General features: G+C 29.0%; 4 protein-coding genes across 10 annotated transcripts; 2 read left to right on the forward strand and 2 right to left on the reverse strand.

Annotated features, from left to right (window-relative positions):
- The first annotated feature begins 602 nt into the window (after window positions 1-602).
- Window positions 603-7,952, forward strand: LOC100644878 (RNA-binding protein RO60). The gene is made up of 8 exons (XM_003394263.4): window positions 603-902; window positions 1,471-1,678; window positions 1,760-2,126; window positions 2,207-2,418; window positions 2,492-2,697; window positions 2,781-2,901; window positions 2,976-3,382; window positions 3,456-7,952. The coding sequence occupies exons 2-8, from the start codon at window positions 1,484-1,486 to the stop codon at window positions 3,586-3,588; spliced, it is 1,641 nt and encodes a 546-aa protein (XP_003394311.1). The 5' UTR covers window positions 603-902; window positions 1,471-1,483; the 3' UTR covers window positions 3,589-7,952.
- Window positions 7,953-8,018: 66 nt separating this feature from the next.
- Window positions 8,019-14,642, reverse strand: LOC100644323 (endoplasmic reticulum chaperone BiP). Of its 4 annotated transcripts, XM_012320758.3 has the most exons (11): window positions 14,537-14,642; window positions 14,021-14,149; window positions 13,508-13,655; window positions 13,231-13,450; window positions 12,932-13,164; window positions 12,631-12,856; window positions 10,820-10,910; window positions 10,312-10,732; window positions 9,830-10,195; window positions 9,340-9,743; window positions 8,019-9,228 (listed from the first exon to the last, which is right to left on the reverse strand). In XM_012320758.3, coding segments are annotated over exons 1-11 (2,895 nt in total). In that variant the 5' UTR covers window positions 14,539-14,642; the 3' UTR covers window positions 8,019-8,573. The 4 variants fall into 4 exon arrangements, with proteins under 4 accessions (XP_012176148.2, XP_003394310.1, XP_012176149.1 ...); XM_003394262.4 differs by lacking the exons at window positions 12,631-12,856; window positions 12,932-13,164; window positions 13,231-13,450; ... (1 more) ...; window positions 14,021-14,149; window positions 14,537-14,642 and adding an exon at window positions 11,594-11,739 and having other exon boundaries at window positions 10,820-10,963; XM_012320759.3 differs by lacking the exons at window positions 8,019-9,228; window positions 9,340-9,743; window positions 9,830-10,195; window positions 10,312-10,732; window positions 10,820-10,910 and having other exon boundaries at window positions 12,462-12,856; window positions 14,021-14,162; window positions 14,537-14,634.
- Window positions 14,643-15,020: 378 nt separating this feature from the next.
- On the forward strand, window positions 15,021-17,075 carry LOC100644435 (E3 ubiquitin-protein ligase RNF14). Of its 2 annotated transcripts, none has more exons than XM_048414649.1 (3): window positions 15,021-16,278; window positions 16,351-16,423; window positions 16,577-16,694. In XM_048414649.1, exons 1-3 carry the CDS (start codon window positions 15,298-15,300, stop codon window positions 16,615-16,617), a joined length of 1,095 nt encoding a protein of 364 aa, XP_048270606.1. In that variant the 5' UTR covers window positions 15,021-15,297; the 3' UTR covers window positions 16,618-16,694. The 2 variants fall into 2 exon arrangements, with proteins under 2 accessions (XP_048270606.1, XP_003394307.3); XM_003394259.4 differs by having other exon boundaries at window positions 15,029-16,278; window positions 16,351-16,518; window positions 16,577-17,075.
- On the reverse strand, window positions 16,504-18,102 carry LOC100644553 (high affinity copper uptake protein 1). 3 transcript variants are annotated; one of them, XM_012320761.3, is made up of 5 exons: window positions 17,735-18,102; window positions 17,408-17,673; window positions 17,102-17,328; window positions 16,924-17,041; window positions 16,504-16,782 (listed from the first exon to the last, which is right to left on the reverse strand). In XM_012320761.3, the coding sequence occupies exons 2-4, from the start codon at window positions 17,671-17,673 to the stop codon at window positions 16,938-16,940; spliced, it is 597 nt and encodes a 198-aa protein (XP_012176151.1). In that variant the 5' UTR covers window positions 17,735-18,102; the 3' UTR covers window positions 16,504-16,782; window positions 16,924-16,937. The 3 variants fall into 3 exon arrangements, with proteins under 3 accessions (XP_012176151.1, XP_003394308.1, XP_020724287.1); XM_003394260.4 differs by lacking the exon at window positions 16,504-16,782 and having other exon boundaries at window positions 16,791-17,041; window positions 17,735-18,100; XM_020868628.2 differs by lacking the exon at window positions 16,504-16,782 and having other exon boundaries at window positions 16,791-17,041; window positions 17,848-18,099.
- Between the last annotated feature and the right edge of the window lie 65 nt (window positions 18,103-18,167).

The raw sequence follows: 18,167 nt of genomic DNA on the forward strand, positions 1-18,167 counted from the left end.
CATTATCAAGTATTACTAGTTGAGCTTCAGCAAATCAAATACCAACTTAAAATAGTGATGACTTTTAAATATCAGATCTGATTAGATAGTATTCAGAAAATGAAATCAACTTCTTGTTCATATCTCTCAGTATATAAACTTCATTATTTAAAATTTTATATTGTTTTATATATAATTGCAAACTATTATAATATTGTACGAGTATAATAAAATTACTATTTTATTTTAATTAATTGTAATGTTTACTAAAAAAATTGTTAACGAAATAATGAACCAACAATATTTCATACATTATAAAAGCCACATATCATTAAAAAGAAAACAAAATATGTAATTATTTAAAATCTTGATCACGAGTTATAATATAGTGCTATAATAAGGTATCATCGAAGAGGAAATTTCCTCTTAGGTATCATTTAACAAAAAAAAAAAAAAAAAAAAAGAAATCAAAATGTTGAAAACAAATGAATGAGAAATGTATGAAAACATTTTCATTTTTCTTTTTTATTCAACTATCTTAAACCTGTAATTTTAAAAACTAGTAACTAAAGAAAAATTTAATGCGTGCGCAAGCTACGAATATTCACTATTGTCTCGTATATTACGGTAAAAGAGATCTTTTGAAAAATACTTAAAAATTCATCAAATTTTGATAAAGAAAAGAACAAATACGTATAGTAGACAAAATGTTTAGAAGAAGAATCTTGTTTTTTATTATATAAAAAATTCTATTTCGTTAATATATTTACTGTTTTCTGAGGGTCAATGAGCTTTCGTGCTTTGCACTTGACCCAGGTTCTACTCGGACCATATAACTTCTTCCGTCAGTACATTCTTGTACGTCATAAAACGTCGTACTGTATGGTTGTGTTTTCGGTTGTTGCTCTTTCGATTAACACAAGGTAATAAGGATTGAATGTACATAATGACATTTAAAAGTTTATCAAATTTTTTGCAACCGTACAAGTATTGTACCTCTATGATTTATGAAGCCAAGCATGCACTATTGTAATGGCATATCCCGTATTTTTATGTTACCTTATCAGGTCATTCAGTGATACCTGTTACTATGTCCTATTATACACTGTATGTGTATGAAAATTAGCTCCTTCTACAATTTTCTTATAAACAATTACTAATACTTGAGTCAAAGTTAAAAAGATCGTTCATACATATACACGCTTACAAACATACATGATTAAAGTTGTAAATATATGATATTCAAAATTACATTTCTAATACATTTTAATAAAGTTACTTAAACATCGATTTTTTTTAAATATACGGTTATTGCTAATTGTCAATTATATATATATATATATATCTATATTTTGTTAATGGATTATTGTTACGTAACTAAATATACAGGAATAAATTCAAGCTATATAACTAAAAAAGCTTTTGTATAAATAAAATAAAAAAGAATTTTTATTTTACATACTTTCTAAATTTATAAATTATTCTTTATAGTATTGTGTAAGAAATGGCGGTAGATTTGGATCCAAATGATCCTGAAGTACGATTATCACAATTTCTTTATGTTGGTAAAGAATATCCTGATTATCAACCTGGAAACTGGTTTGTTCATAATTATTTTCTGGCTAAAAATGTCCTGTCTATTGAAGAATTAGCTGAAAATGCAGAGAAACAATTATTACCCATTGAAATCATCACAAAGGTAAGATCTCATGATAAATATTAAAATCAATTATATATAATTAATTTATGATAACGATTTGAAACATTTTATCTTTTACAGGCATTTGAAAGTAATCTTGTCCCTAATCCAGAAACATTGGTATTTGCTCTTGCTGTTTGCTGTAGACAGATGAAAAGTGAAAGTTTACGTCATGCAGCATATGCAGTTTTAAACAAAATTTGTATATCACCACAGCATTTCATTTTGTTCATAAAATTTGCTTCTCAAATAAGTAAAAAAAAAGAACTTGATGCAACTGGTAGTTCAAAACATGGATGGGGTCAAGGTTTAAGAAAAGCTGTAAATAACTGGTATTTATCAAAAACACCAATGGAATTAGCAAAGTGTGTTACAAGATATAAAGGCAGATATGGTTGGAAGCATAAAGATATCATAAAATTGTCTCATCCTGTACCTCTTAATCCTGGTATTTGTCTAATTTATTTGATATTTATTAATCATATATAAGTAAACATAATTTTAACTAAACAGTATGCTGCTAAATAGGGGCAGGAATGGTCCTTAGATATGTAATACATGGTTTAGAAGAAGTGAAAAAATACTGTGCAGAAGATCCCACACTTAAAGAAATTCTAGATTATATTGAACATGTCGAAGACTTTAAACACTGTACGAATGAAGTACGAGCAGCAGGTCTTTTGGAGATGTACAAACTAACATTAGATCATGTACCCGGACACTTTCTGAAATCTAAAGAGGTATGACTAAAAGACAACTAAAATTCTTTAGAAAATAAGATACATTTGGTTTATAATTATGAATAATGTGTAGATTTGGAATGCACTAATACCATCGATGAATTTAGTCATGCTTTTAACCAATCTACAAAGAATACACAATCTTAAATTACTGAAACCAAACTCGCCAACAGTTTCCAAAATAATAGATCAAATCACTAATGAAGAAAATATTGCCCGAGATAAGGTTCATCCAGCTTTAGTATTAGTTACAATAAGAGATTATGAAAATTCTGGAAAGTAAGTCATAGAATAAAATAATTTCCAATGTGTGTTCTTTTTTTTATATTTTATTAATATTATCTAATATGTAACTTTTGAAGACCATTAACGTACGAAAAGAGAAAAATCAAAGAACAAATTGATAAACCATCATCAGCTCCGTTTAGACCAAATTCTAAAATCATTGAGGCCCTTTACAAAATGTTGAATATTTCCTTCCTTGTAAGTATAAGTAAAAAATGCTCATAAAGCATTCATATATGTATTTATTTACTATATTAATTATTTTTATCTAGCATATTCAACCAACTGGTTTACGTTATCTGGTGACGATCAATACGAATAAAGCAATGTTGGAAACAAATACTTGGCGTAGCGGTAATGTGAATGGTGCAGAAGCAGCGTGCATGATTGCACTTGCACTTCTTCGTAGTGAGAAGAGCGTCACCATTGTTACATTTAAGAATCTTGGAATTCATATTATGAACATTGATAAAACTACTTCCTTTGGTCATGCTATGAAAAAATTACAACAAATGCCTGGTGGAAACATAAATTTGGCTAAACCAATATCATGGGCTGCTCACCAAAACGATGAATACGACGTATTTATTAACATTGTAGATCAAATATTTGAGAAGTTTGATACATCTGAAAAAGCTCTTGAGGCATATAAAACAAAACTCAAACTTACGAATACAAAGTATGTCTTTCTAAATTATTTTTTCGCAAAAATTATCATATGAACATATTGTACATTATTTAATTCTTTTCAGATTAATAAATTGTGCTGTATGCTCTTCGTCGACTTATCGCAAGCAGAAGAGTGACAAGAATGTTTTGACAATTAACGGCTTTGATGCCAGCGTTCCTGTAGTTATACAGGCTTTTGCAAAATCTCTATTTTAGTCACTGCATGCATAACAATTTCTTCATTGGCAAGCAGTACTAGCTAATCAATTATTACGCTTTGAAAATGACATTAATTCGATTTTTAAACAGATAAGTCTAAAATAATTTTTATGAGTCCATCGATTAAGAAATACTTCAAAATAGTTAGATTACTACAAATCAGACTCGTAAAATAGTTTCCAATAATCTATAAATGTTGCTAGTCTGATACTTATATAGTAGTCAGAGCATGCACTAGTTGAGCATATAAAATAATTGAAATTAAACTTAAAATCACTATCAACGTGCAACTTTTGCATATTTGTAAGTACCACAAAAACTGGTAGATGAGGTTTAAACTTTTTCGTTTATTGAAATTCTGCTATTAAAACGAAGGAGATTATTAATAAATGATAATGTTTGACTATTCAAAAGGACACATTTAAATAGAATGTAAAAACAATTTATCTTAAAATGCCGAAAAAGTTATTTAGTCTAAACGAATTCTTTCCGTACTGAAATTTTAATATCGACAATTCACATTAATCATTTTAGTACAAAACTATACTTATACATTTAATGTACATTTCTCCTTTGTTTGTTTAACCCCTTTCCCTACAATTTAAGTTCCGAATGCAGTCAAGAAAAAAAAGAGTTTGTCGCATGTTGCCCGAAGGACGTACCACGTTCCTCTCACGTGTTCTTCGTGTTTGGCCCGAAGGACGTGCTACGAGTCTATCACGACGTTGTAGGTTAAGGGGTTAGGTTTTATATGATGAAAGGTAGTACGATTCGGCGCTTAATTATTTTTCATTACTAACTCCTAATTCTATAATTATCTCATGTTAATACTAACACATTACTAAACATTACTAAATATTTACTGCATGTTTTTAGTGTTTAGGGTGAGCTGTGTAACTTTTGATAATAATTTTATTTGTTTCTAGAGAATGATCCAACAAATTTTGTGAATATTTATTTAAAAGAACGATACAGTGATAAATGAATTAATAATTGACAAGTAAATGAATGTGATACACCTGTGATCAACCACTTGATTAGATAAATGAAAATGTTTGAAACGCCATGGACCATCTTGTATCATTTAGAAAACAGGCACATGTTTACTAATCTATTGCTTTCCATTTGATAAAATTAGTTGCACAGCTAAAAAAATTAGGATAAGACTGCATATTAGATACAAAATAAGTATCTTAAATAACCTAAGGTGCATTTTTAACTAATGGTAAAAGATACTTTTACTTTAATATTGCCTGCTTATTTCCACTGGTTGGCGGTAAAGCTTTCTGTAATATCTTTAATAAGATATATAGATGTAACGTGATTTTTAAGATGATACATTGTTGAAGACTGGTGTGCTTCTGGAAATTCCAATAAGAATTTAAAAAAAAGGATAGAAATGTTGAAAATTTTCCCACTGTGATATGCATTTAGCCCCAAAGAATATAGATTTACATTAGTATAATTTTACTGTTATATTTCATATTTGCCATATCCAAAGTAAATGCGACAAATACTAAATACACTACTAATATAATACTGTGATACAGAGTACATTGTTATCGTTCAAACTAGGTGAAAAAGTAAGTAAATGTAACCAGAGGCGCACCATGTATCTGCTTCATTTGTTGATTAGTATCTATATCTATTAGCACATCAGTTTTTGTTAAAAAAATGTGGCAGTATCAAGAGATACCTCTGTTTCTATTTTGATCCTTGAATTACTCTCGTGGGATCCTTTGGTTTCCAAAGTGAGAAGCAAACTCTTCTTAAGAAATGTTGCTAAAAAGTACAGCGTGGATGGATTCTCAGGTCTGACAAACATTTAAATTAAGTGCTTAAATATTCACGTGTTCTTTCCAGCCTACTTGGTAATTCATAGATCGACGTTAATTACATATTATTAATTTTAATACATATAAATTTGCAGTGTAGGAACATTATAGTTTCTTCAAAGAGAAAAAGTAAGATTTAAACAGAATTATGTTTGTAATACCGAAAATAATTATTGTATGAGAAGTTAAATTTTTTCGAATGAAATTCATTCTGTAATCTTCAGCCTTAGTTGCGCGATGCCTTAGAGGACTATCTAAAAATTATAAGTTATTAAAAATAATAATATTTTTAGATAAATTTTTGGTAATAGACATTCATGAAGTTTTATATTACATTTGGAAGATTATTTATATAAAGTGTTAACACTTAGTCAACCGTGCGTGCCACACCAAACTGTACGTTTCTCACCGTGCTCGGACAAATCAACAACACTAAATTGGTGTATTTTATTATATACTGTACTTTATAAAAGCTGAAAAATTCCAATTACTTGGAAACAGTTCCATGTAAACAGTGACTGATAATAATAAAAGAAAAACGCGTTTCTAAGGTCTAAATGGGAGATCCGGCCGTGTAACGATTTACTTTAATGTGGGGAGATCTCCCCATTCGGTTGGCTAAGTGTTAAGCGGTTAAATTTTGTCGTGTCATAAAAAAGAGGAAATTATTTTTTTTTTTTTTTTTATAAAAAACATTACGAAAGATAGGCGAAAAAATATTTTAATAGTCGCGCATCTAGTTATTATTTACTCATTAAGAGTAATAGAATATATGCTACATCTATACTTGTAGTTTATTTTATTCGTTTACATCATGCAAAGTAGTTTAGCATACATGTTTTTATTTTATTTTAACGATCGAAGAGAAACATATAAGTTTTAAAATAATCATTAATTATGTATTATATCACTGTAATTTTACAACTGCCATTTCTATTGCATATTATATTTTACGATCTTTAATTGACTTGGCAATGGTATTAAAACGTAATGATCATCAATATTATTGGAATCATTAATCATACAGAAAGTATATACTTTTAGATTTTTTAATGCTTTCGATGAAATTATGAAAAAAATGTCTTTTCGATCGTATAGCTTAAATTAGGCATGTTCATTGTCTATCGTAAGAATACGTCCAATGTTAAAAACGGAATGTTAAAAAGAAAAAAAAAAAGAAAAAAACATAAAAACTACCGCAATGCAAAAACAGATCCACCTGGAAAGATACTGTACACGTGCGCTTTTCTTTTAAAGTCCACATAAGAGTTCAGGTTGTACTGTTCTACCTATGGAAATATGAAAAACAATATATTCAATGTGTTCATGCTAGTTAAGAAGAAAAAAGAATATTTACCGTAAGAAAAAAAGGAGAAATAAAAATTTTCGTAATGAATGATGTACGTAATGCATAAAAAGATAAAGCAAGTTCAAACAAAAAAATTAGCTTCCTTATAAGAAATGATCTGGTATTTCGATCTGAGATATTTAATTTTCATCAGGAAGCACAAATTATTCATTTCGTGAATATATATTCATATAAATATTTTACACACGAACATACTGTTGATTAATTATCGGAGTCTCGACTTATACATAATTGTAATGACATGTTCCTTAGGATTAATGAGATTCAAAAAAGAAGAGAAAAACTTATTGTACCTGCATTTTTAGTGTACTACCCTCCGATGATCCGTAAGAAAAGTGCTCACCATCTATCACATATAAACCTTTTTAAGCAACGCCAAAAAAATTGTTAAATTGTATAAAAAGAATTAAAAAATACCTCGTATATATTTTGAATATATCGACGGATTCACAATTGGGTTGCACTAATTATGCCTTCGAAAATGCCTACTTTTCGGCCTTACTGTTTTTATTAAAGGGAAAAGTACTCTAAACTTGCAAAGTAAACATTCATTTTAAGTATTTTTAATATGTATAGTTATCAGTTATTTATTATTCATTTCGATATCTATTGCGTTCATAAATGGTTTTACTCATTTCGATCTATGTCTATTGTATTCGTAGAAGAAAAAACATCGCTAATGTACGATAATATGTTTTTGTGCTAATCAATTATTATGCGAAATATGACGTCCTTTATTTTGTGTGATTGCGTTCGTTGATCGACAATAGTATTATTACTTTTTAATCTTGTATCTAATATAGTTACTTTTCTAAATTATAAAACCAAAATCTATATTGTAAAAGAAAGTCATAGGAAATTTACCACAGAAGATTCCAATACAGAAAATGTTTGTTACGGGATTTCGACGTTATTTTTGTACCTAAATCTGTATGTGAAAAAAGTATTTAGTGACTGAATTGCTTCAATAAGCAAAAATATTAAAAAATTATACAAAAGAGTATATTATATTACTATTATTACATCTGTTAATATTATATTTCGATTAAACACAATAGATATTTAAAACTATAGAAAATTAATCCTATCTGTGAATTTTCAATTGTTTTTGTTATAATATTAAATCATATCTTCAAATAAAATTTGTTCCAAATCTATTTCTATATATTATTTCTTTTCAGATACCTAGTATATTATAACTGAAAAGAGTACTTTTATTGTAATTTACTGAAAAAATGTTTATTTCCGTGATACTGATACATATGACATTCATTCATACAGAACAGCTATATTGTACATAGTACGATATAGTTTATCTACAGGCAGTAATAGGCGCAAGTCATACACGCTTGCACATTCACTCTGTCCTCACACAGCACATTGCAAAACCTGTAACGCGAATTACACAACTGCTTATTCCATTATATGTAATGTAACATACAAAACAATTAATTAAAATAAATTAACGCGCAGTATCTTATGTGGAAACTAGTGAAGCTACTCTCGGTAATAAAATTCCTTCAATTAGATATATGTACTTTTATCGAGAAGATTAAAATCATGACTGTTATGACAAATACGCTATAGTACAATACATAGATTGATCTCCACAGTCATGTATTGTTTACTTCTGATGTAACTTAATGAATAACAAACGTTCGTCGATCAGTCTTTTATGCTCGACATATCAACGACGTATTAATCTCTGCAACATTTGCATGAGACTGTTATTAATTCAGTCTAAATTAGCACGAATACAAGTACTGATCATATTTTAGTTAAAGCTCATCTTTCAGATCTTCTTCATCTCCTCCGGTTGGTGGAACTCCACCACCTGCACCCTGATACAATTTGGCAATAATGGGCTGAACAATATCCGTAAGTTCTTTCTTTTGTTTTTTATATTCTTCTGGATCAGTATCTGGATTCTCTTCTAACCATTTAATTTTTTCTTCGATAGCATCCTCCATTTTGGCCTTGTCGGAATCGCTAACTTTTGAGCCAAGTTTCTCCTTATCAGCTAATTGATTTTTCAAAGAATATGCATAAGATTCGAGTTCATTGCGTGCTTCTACTCGTTCTTTTAATTTTTTGTCGTCATCAGCAAATTTCTCGGCATCCTTTATCATCCTTTCTATGTCATCGGGAGTAAGACGATTTTGGTCATTGGTAATAACAATCTTTTCCCGATTTCCAGTTCCCTTGTCCTCAGCAGATACTTGTAAAATACCATTAGCATCGATTTCAAAGGTAACTTCAATTTGTGGTATACCTCTTGGTGCTGGTGGGATGCCAGTAAGATCGAATTTACCCAGAAGATGGTTGTCTTTTGTCATTGGACGTTCACCTTCGTATACTTGGATAGTTACTGTATGTTGATTATCAGACGCAGTAGAGAAGATTTGCGATTTCTTGGTCGGAATCACGGTATTCCTGTAAACAAATAAAAAACACATTTTTTATACAAACAATAAAATTATACAAACAAATAAAATTATTTATATACATAAACATAAACATAAAAGATAGCGAATATTTTCTTACCTTGGAATAAGTTTAGTCATCACACCTCCAACAGTTTCAATACCCATAGTAAGTGGGTTGACATCTAGAAGTACAATAGCATCTGTATCTTGCTCTCCAGAAAGGACACCAGCTTGCACAGCAGCGCCATACGCGACGGCCTCGTCAGGATTAATACCCCGTGACGGCTCTTTGCCGCCAAAGAATTCTTTAACTAATTGTTGAACTTTGGGAATTCTAGTGGAACCTCCAACAAGTACAATTTCATCTACATCTTTCTTATTCATGTCGGAATCTTCTAGGACTTTTTGTACAGGTTTTAAGGTACTACGGAAAAGATCCATGTTCAACTCCTCAAATTTGGCACGCGTTAAGGTCTCGGAGAAGTCTTCACCCTCGAAGAATGATTCAATTTCGATCCTCACCTATGACAAAATAAAGATATAAGTTATACAAATATTATTCATAGATATTACTAAATCATTTTCAAGCAAATTATAGTGAAACATACTTGGTGGCTAACACTGAGTGCTCTTTTAGCTTTCTCAACTTCGCGACGCAATTTTTGTAAAGCTCTACTATCCTTGCGAATATCTTTGCCTTTTTTCTTCTTATACAGTTTGGTAAAGTGATCCATTACACGTTGATCAAAGTCCTCACCACCTAAATGAGTGTCACCGTTTGTTGCAACAACCTCAAACACTCCATTATCAATTGTAAGCAAACTGACATCAAAGGTACCACCACCCAAGTCAAAAACTAACACGTTCTTTTCTCCATCTTTCTTATCCAAACCATAAGCAATTGCAGCAGCTGTAGGTTCATTGATGATTCTCATAACGACAAGTCCAGAAATAGTACCTGCATCTTTAGTAGCCTAAATAAAAATAATCACTTATTTACTTATAGTACTAGTTTGGTACTTCTTTTAATACATATTTAATCACTAATATCCTAATAATTTGTTCTCTAAACTACATATTTCATATTTACCTGTCTCTGGGCATCGTTAAAATAAGCTGGTACAGTAACAACAGCATGAGTAACTTTTTTGCCTAAGTATGCTTCTGCTGTCTCCTTCATTTTACCAAGTACCATAGCAGAGATTTCTTCAGGTGCAAACACTTTTTCCTCACCATTAACTGCCATTCTTATATGTGGCTTGCTATTTTTCTCAATTACTTTAAATGGAAAGAACTTGATATCACGTTGTACAGTAGGATCTGACCATTCTCTACCAATTAATCGTTTGGCATCAAAAACTGTATTCTCAGGATTTGTAGTCAGTTGATTCTTTGCAGCATCTCCAATTAAACGTTCACCATCAGCAGTAAATGCCACATAAGAAGGTGTAATTCTGTTTCCTTGATCATTGGCTATAATCTCTGCTCTTCCATTTTTATAAACTCCAACACTGAAATAATTCATTCCTCAATAAATTTTTCCATTAAACATCTATATGTACATATGTCACTATTATATATTATTTAAACTTAATTACCAAGAATATGTTGTGCCTAAATCAATTCCAATGACGGTCCCAATATCTTCCTTCTGTTTCTCTTCTTTTGTAAAAACAAAAGTTACTAAGCCTAGGAAAAATAGAACTTTAACTCCCTTCATGTTTCTTCATATAAATGCTCTTCTGTAAAAGAAATATACAATTCCTGAAATTTGTACTCTTTAAATGCATAAATTATTTAATATGTAGTATTTTGATATAAACTTGCAAGTTTGCGTTTAATTATTAAAAAATATGACAAAGAACATAAATTGTTGGTACATAGAAAATTCTAGTACCGACGTATAAAGTATAAAAAATTATCGCATAAAATTAATACAATAAAAAAGTAAGCGCTATATAAAAATTTAAGCAATATTAGGTAATAGCATCATTATTTGTAAATGTAGTTAACAAGAATAATAGATCATGAGTAAAATCATTAATTCGTATAACGTTTCATTTCGGCAAACATATTCCGCTAGCTATTGTATGGTACATTATAATTATAAGACATTTAAAATACGTTCTTTTACATTCTGTTAGGAATTGAAGTTAACGTTGTAATAATACTTTATGCGTTTTAAAGAAATTTGTGAAGGAATTCTTTTACTTAGAATAAAATATAAAAAAATAAACTGCAATATTTTATAACAAGACGTGGCAGACAATGAAGTGTTCTTAGGGTTCTATGAAGTTTTAAAAGTAGCACCGTTTTCGATTTATTAATATTTATATTTATCTAAATAATATTTGGCTATATTTGCTACTTACCAGATTAAATATACGTGCGCCTCTTTCTTCTTTTTGTAAGTAAAAAGCTTGGTTATTCTCAGCACAAAATTACCGAACAACACGAATAACCAGGAATGACTGACTACAGGCCTATCTCAGTACCGGGATATTAACAAGCTGAATACGTCGTGGCCTACGTTGATTGGTCTCAAAGCATCCGTACTAAAGGAAAGGCGCATGTTGGTTGGTTGAACTACATACAGTTGGCTGCTATCGATAGGCCCACGTCACAACGGTACCGTACTTCTGGAAATTTCGAGTACTTTTATGATTGGAGGAATCAATGCTAAGAGAAATTCATGTAACACGCGAAAACCATATTCATTCGCTCGTTATTATATCATATATTAAGAAAATATTCGTATGCTTAGAACGTCTGTTATATATAAAGGTCTTTATTGTTTTTTTATGGGTAGATATTTAACTACATTTTAATTATTCTGTACATCAAATGTCCATAAAAATGTATTTATATATTCTACATTTTTTCGTCGATTTATCATTTACATTTATTAGATATTTTTAAAAAGATTTATTACGTATAGATATTATAAAAGAGACATATATACATTTTAAAGGCATTATTAATTGGAAAAAATAATCCTTTGATATGATAACCTGAATATCTAAACAAAAAAAAGATTCCTTTCTGTATTCTTTGTTTTGACGAACAATCGTTTCGACGTTTTATGTGTCTACTGCGACGTAATGGAATGTAACGGTAACGGGACTTCTATTTTACATCAATTAACTATGTACATCATTTTTTTCTTCTATCATCATTGGTACATCCAGTCGTCATTTCGTCGTTTTATATCAATTTTATGAAATGATGGACAAAAGAATGTATAAATATATTTACTTTATTTACCACACCAAATATTAATATCATATGTCATGTATATTTAATCTTGCATCAATGTCCTCAAACATTTAATTATATAATTACTGATATTAATATTTACTTTTTGGTTGTAACATATCTAAAATTAATGGTGTAAAATATGTTATAATACAATCAGCACCTGCTCTTCTCATTGATAAAAGAACTTCTTTTAAAACATTCTCTAAATTTATTGCACCATTTTGAGCACCATGATAAAGCATTGCATATTCTCCTGAAACCTGATACACAAACATTGGATACTCTGGATGTGCATCTTTTGTATGTCTAACAACATCCAAGTAAGGTAAACCTGGTTTGACTATAAGCATATCAGCTCCCTCAGAAACGTCTCTAGCCTAAAGGAAAATATGTATTTACTAATATTTAGAAATTAATAGAAAATTAAAAGTTTAGAAAAGATAAAAGCTAACAGCCGCTCTAGCAGCTAATCCGTTACTTCCTGGAGGTAATTGATAACATTTTCTATCTCCAAACTTAGGTGCAGATTGTGATGCATCTCTAAAAGGTCCATAAAATCCTGATGCAAATTTCACAGCATAAGATAGAATTGCAACTTTATTCATTAATCCAACTAATGCTAGTTTCTTTTTTATTGCACTTATCCTTCCATCCATCATATCAGATGGTGCCACAATTTGAGCTCCTTTGTAAGCAAATGGATAATAAATAACATCATTTATATATGTTTGAAAAAAAACAACAATCTTACCAGCTTTTGCATATGCAAGTGCAACTTCAGAAATTCGCTCAATACTGGCCTTATTGTTTATACTCCCATCTTCATTTAAAACTCCACAATGACCATGAATAGTATACGAGCATAAGCATACATCGCATGCTATTAGTAGATTTGGAAACCATTTTCTTATTAATGGTATAGCTTGAATAATGGGATTCTGTGCACTATCTGCATTACTTCCAATATGATCCTATTAAAGATATTGTTTTTTAATTACTTTACTTAAATCCTTTATGTAAAAGATTACCTTCTTCAAGTGTTTTGATACTCCAAATAATAATATTGACTGTAAGCCTTTTGAAACCAATGGCTGTAACATTTTCCGCAAATGATTAATCCCATACCGATAAACACCTGGCATGCTAGCAATGGGATCTTTAGCATCTTGTTCATCCCTGTAAATATGCACCTTCTATATACAAAATGAAGCGTTATATAAAATGTTTAATTAGACGTTAAAGTTTCCTTGCTTCATATCTCTGTACAAATTTTGAGAAAACACAATTATGTATGTTTTTTAAAATTAATATAATGTTACTTCTTATACACTTATATAACAAGCAAAAAATTATCTTCAAATAACATCAAATTGACCTCAAGAAACATTTGACCCCTCTTTTCACTTATTACTTCCCATCTGTTATTTTAAAATGCAAATATTAACATATTTCATAAAAAATCTATAAGCGATAAGCAAAAATAGACATGCTCACCATATATACGTGAATGAATAAAAGCGGTAGATATGAATTTCACTTACGTGATGAAGATTGGATACATGAGAGCATTAACCGTAATCTCTACATTTGGTGATTGCCATTGTCGTAAAACAGGATGAAAAATGCCACTGTGAAGAATATGCTTTGCTTCTACCTCTACCATTTTATTCCTGTACAATAAATCTTTATTTATTTTAAATTAATCCCTATTTCATAGAACATTCAACGGTTAAATTTCAACCTAACCTGTTTACTTCTCGTGGCCTAATTTAATCTCAATTGTGCGTGTATCGTTTTGCTATTATGCAGTATCTCTATCCTTTTGAGTCTTATACAATGTACACTTTATTATTCTTTATTTACGAATATTTAATTTATTAATCTTATATTATCGTAATTTATAATTCTAATTTATTAGTCTTATATTATAGTAATTTGATAGATTTAAAGAAACAGAAACATATTAATATAGAATTAATTACACTATGCTATCTTCATTGTCTCGTAAATTTTAATTCTTTATACCTATATTGTATGAAAACAGTTAAACAACTTACATATATTTTTTCCTCAACCGTACATATATTTTTCTGAAAACGGAACTGTAATATGAATTGCAAAATGATTGTCATGATGATAAGCCATCATCAACATGATATGTGATAATTCTTACTAAAACATTTGACCCTTCTATAAAAGTTTGTGATAATATTTTGCTTCATAATTATTTGCACATTAATTATATATAATTATTTGTGAATGTAAAAACTATTGCTTATATGTGTATGCGTAGAAACATTAAATATTATTTCATAATTACGCGCCAATATGAAGATAGATAGATACTCCTGAAGTTTTCTATTTCATAGATTATACAGTCTATAGAAGCGATGATTTATTTGCAATAGTTGTTATCGTTGTACTTTTTTAATATTTTACTTTTTATTATTACTGTAGTTTAGAAGAGACATGATTTCTTTATCCGATTTTCTTTCTTTATACGTTCTTAATTTAATATACTCTTAATTTCGCAATAACTTCCTGTTTAGTCTTACTTGTTTTCGATCTTTTCCCATTCAATTCACGCCGTTCGAATATTTTGATTACTCACTGTACTTGAGCTCCTATTCTATACACTCTATAGTTTCATTCTGTGATTGTGTGTACACTAATTGTGTTTTCTTAGTTATATGTTATGCACACTTATGAAAAAGGAGGTTGTTGACTTCTAGTTTCCTTTATTGGTAAATGTATTCATGTTTAAAACGAAAAATTTGATAAAAATTACAAGTATCAAGTAATTCATAAAATTTAGAAAATGCCGAGATACACAATTAATAACCAAAAACGACAAGAAGATGAAGTATTAGCAATTTCGAATATTTATAGCAATAATGAATTTTCTTATAGCAAAAAAGATGTAATATACTGCCATTATTATGTATTTGTTAATGACAGTGGCGATTTATTAAAACTCGAAAATGTTCCTAAACAAAATTTTGACTCATTCTATCTTTACTTTATCAAATATTTGCCACCTATTAGAATGTATTTACAACTTAATGTTGATTATCCTACTGAAAAATCGCCAAATTTTTATATTATTTCTTCTTGGCTTTCACCTTGGCAAATATCTTTTATTTGTCAGAAATTAGATGAGATATGGCTGGAAAATAGAGGTCAAGAAATATTGTTTTTGTGGTTCGAATTTTTAAGGAATGATATCCTTAAATTTCTGAACATTAAAGACGCATTAGATATTTCATTTATGTATATGACATATCATAACATATCAGATTATTTTAAGCTAAATTCAATATTTCAAAATGATATTAGAGCTATATACAGTATATTATTTTATGATCCATTACAATTTTTACTAAGTTATAATAAATATACAGAAGAGATTAAATTTCAAAATAGTTACTTTGAGTGTGTTATATGTTTTGGTAAATTTTGTGGAAGACAATGTATAAAGCTCAAAAATTGCGGTCACATATATTGTGAAAATTGTATGCAGGAATATGTTATTATAAAAATTAAGGAAGATAATGTAATTGGTATTAATTGCCCTGATTTAAGCTGCAATCTTAATATTACAATTAATGAAGTTAAGAGACTCTGTCCAGAATTATTTTCACAATATGAAGAAGCTTTATTACGTGTGACATTAAGTACTATGAAAGATGTAATCTTATGTCCTAGAATTTCATGTCAATGTCCATCTGTAAAGACATATGATGACACACTAGGAATTTGTAGCAAATGTGACTATACATTTTGTACTTATTGTTATAAGGTTAGGATTTTGTAATATAAAAAAGATAAGTACAATATAATAAATGCATACTACTTAAATGCATATTTTAAGGTATATCATGGGGTTGAACCATGTGCTATGTCTTCAAGTAACAGACTAAAACTTATTGAAGAGTATCAAAACGGTAACAAAGATAAAAAAAAACAATTAGAAGCAAAGTATGGCAAGAAACAGATACAAAAAGTTGCTGAAGAATATTTAACACAAGAATATTTAAAAGTATATATTAAGTTTTAACAATAGTAGCAGTTTTATAATGTAATAATATTGTTTACAGAAAAACACGAAGGCATGCCCAAATTGTGCAACTATGGTTGAGAAAATTGACGGATGCAATAAAATGACGTGTAATTATTGTCAGGCTTGCTTTTGCTGGCTTTGTGGAATGCATATTACTACAAAAAATCCATATGATCATTTCTTGGTTGGTAATAGTAATTGTTATCAAAATTTATATACATAAAGCAAGAAGGAAATATTCAACTATAACATAAAGAAAGAATATATTTTTATTAAATCAGAATTAACATGTAAGTTCAGTTTAAATGTTATTGTATGATTAACTGAAATATGTACAAAGTGTATAAAATAGAATATTTTACATATTAGTAAACAATAACCTACTATTTTTGGTATTGTCAAGCATCTTTCGGCATATGAACCTCAACAGTAGCTTCTGTTACAAACTGTTCCGCGATAACAGAGACTGTTAATTCATCTCCCTGACAATGTACTATGTTATCTAAAAATATTTATAAATGTTATGAGACTTTTAATATTTTAAAGAACATTTAAAACTTACCAGCACATTCCTTATCACAATCTAACAGAGTACGTTTTTCAAAAAATCGTTCCACATTTAGTTCTATAAGTTTTAAGCCAAATATCCAATATCCAAGACCTCCTCCCAGTACAATAGCAATATTTATGTATACATTATATGTCATAATAGCTAACATTAAAAGATAACCAAGAAAGGTATGTACAAACCAATGAAATACTTGAAAACTCCACGTAGACCATTGTATACTAATAGAACAATATATAACAGTAACTTATGGTAATATTAATCTGCTTCTATAATTTAATAATTTATAAAATATAATACCAATGTAAAGAAACATGTTTTCTAATGGATCTTGAAGATATTTTAGACAGTAAACAAGAATTCTCTGATATTGTCGGGCTTTGATTTTGTATATGGGTTGAAGTACTTTGATGTAATTTAATTTGTAAAATTTTCATACCCTCGTATAATATTGCAAGTGCAAATAAACCTAAGCAGGTGCAGAAGAAACTGGAAGTTGTAATAACATTATACTTCGGTAAAAGAAAGTTGCCTAAATTGTTTCCAAACCAAAACCACATATTCATCTACAAGTAAATTAGTACTTAATAGGACGATTGAAAAACACAATTATAAGGTTATACGTACTGTAATTAATTTTATTCTCTTTTAACATGTAGTGAATTTTAAGAAAATTATTCAAACTGATAAGAATTATAAATATAATTGTCCTCTACATTCTAAATAGCACCTAGCTTTACCTAATTGTTCAGTAATGACTCAATTGTATATTATTTACAGTTAATACAGCTTAAATTCTATAAGCAGTTATAGTACTCTTAGCTTGTACGCAATTACAATTACATTTGTCATTTTAATTGTACGTTTATCACAAATAATATCAAGTTACACCCAATATCGTATTAAGAATACATATACGAAATATACTATAAAATTTTGAATGTAGTAATAGACATTCATATATGTATATATAAATAGAATATAAATAACTATCTATATCAAATGTGAGATACAATTGCAGTATAAAAATATTAGATCTAGTGAGTTTATTAATTTTATG

Source organism: Bombus terrestris, chromosome 3 (genome assembly GCF_910591885.1).
Source record: "Bombus terrestris chromosome 3, iyBomTerr1.2, whole genome shotgun sequence".
Taxonomy (NCBI): domain Eukaryota; kingdom Metazoa; phylum Arthropoda; class Insecta; order Hymenoptera; family Apidae; genus Bombus; species Bombus terrestris.

Excerpts from the sequence above, each read along its gene's own strand:
- LOC100644878 (XM_003394263.4), top strand. The coding sequence starts at position 1,484 with ATGGCGGTAGATTTGGATCCAAATGATCCTGAAGTACGATTATCACAA. Across the intron at positions 2,419-2,491 it reads ACTTTCTGAAATCTAAAGAG|ATTTGGAATGCACTAATACC; the intron begins GTATGACTAAAA and ends AATAATGTGTAG. Across the intron at positions 3,383-3,455 it reads CTCAAACTTACGAATACAAA|ATTAATAAATTGTGCTGTAT; the intron begins GTATGTCTTTCT and ends AATTCTTTTCAG.
- LOC100644323 (XM_012320758.3), bottom strand. Across the intron at positions 13,656-14,020 it reads ATGTATCCAATCTTCATCAC|GGATGAACAAGATGCTAAAG; the intron begins GTAAGTGAAATT and ends GCATATTTACAG. Across the intron at positions 9,229-9,339 it reads ATGACTAAACTTATTCCAAG|GAATACCGTGATTCCGACCA; the intron begins GTAAGAAAATAT and ends ATTTGTTTACAG.
- LOC100644435 (XM_003394259.4), top strand. The coding sequence starts at position 15,298 with ATGCCGAGATACACAATTAATAACCAAAAACGACAAGAAGATGAAGTA. Across the intron at positions 16,279-16,350 it reads TTTGTACTTATTGTTATAAG|GTATATCATGGGGTTGAACC; the intron begins GTTAGGATTTTG and ends GCATATTTTAAG. Across the intron at positions 16,519-16,576 it reads TAACACAAGAATATTTAAAA|AAAAACACGAAGGCATGCCC; the intron begins GTATATATTAAG and ends TATTGTTTACAG.
- LOC100644553 (XM_012320761.3), bottom strand. The coding sequence starts at position 17,673 with ATGAATATGTGGTTTTGGTTTGGAAACAATTTAGGCAACTTTCTTTTA. Across the intron at positions 17,329-17,407 it reads AAACATGTTTCTTTACATTG|TATACAATGGTCTACGTGGA; the intron begins GTATTATATTTT and ends TTGTTCTATTAG. Across the intron at positions 17,042-17,101 it reads TTGTGATAAGGAATGTGCTG|ATAACATAGTACATTGTCAG; the intron begins GTAAGTTTTAAA and ends AAATATTTTTAG.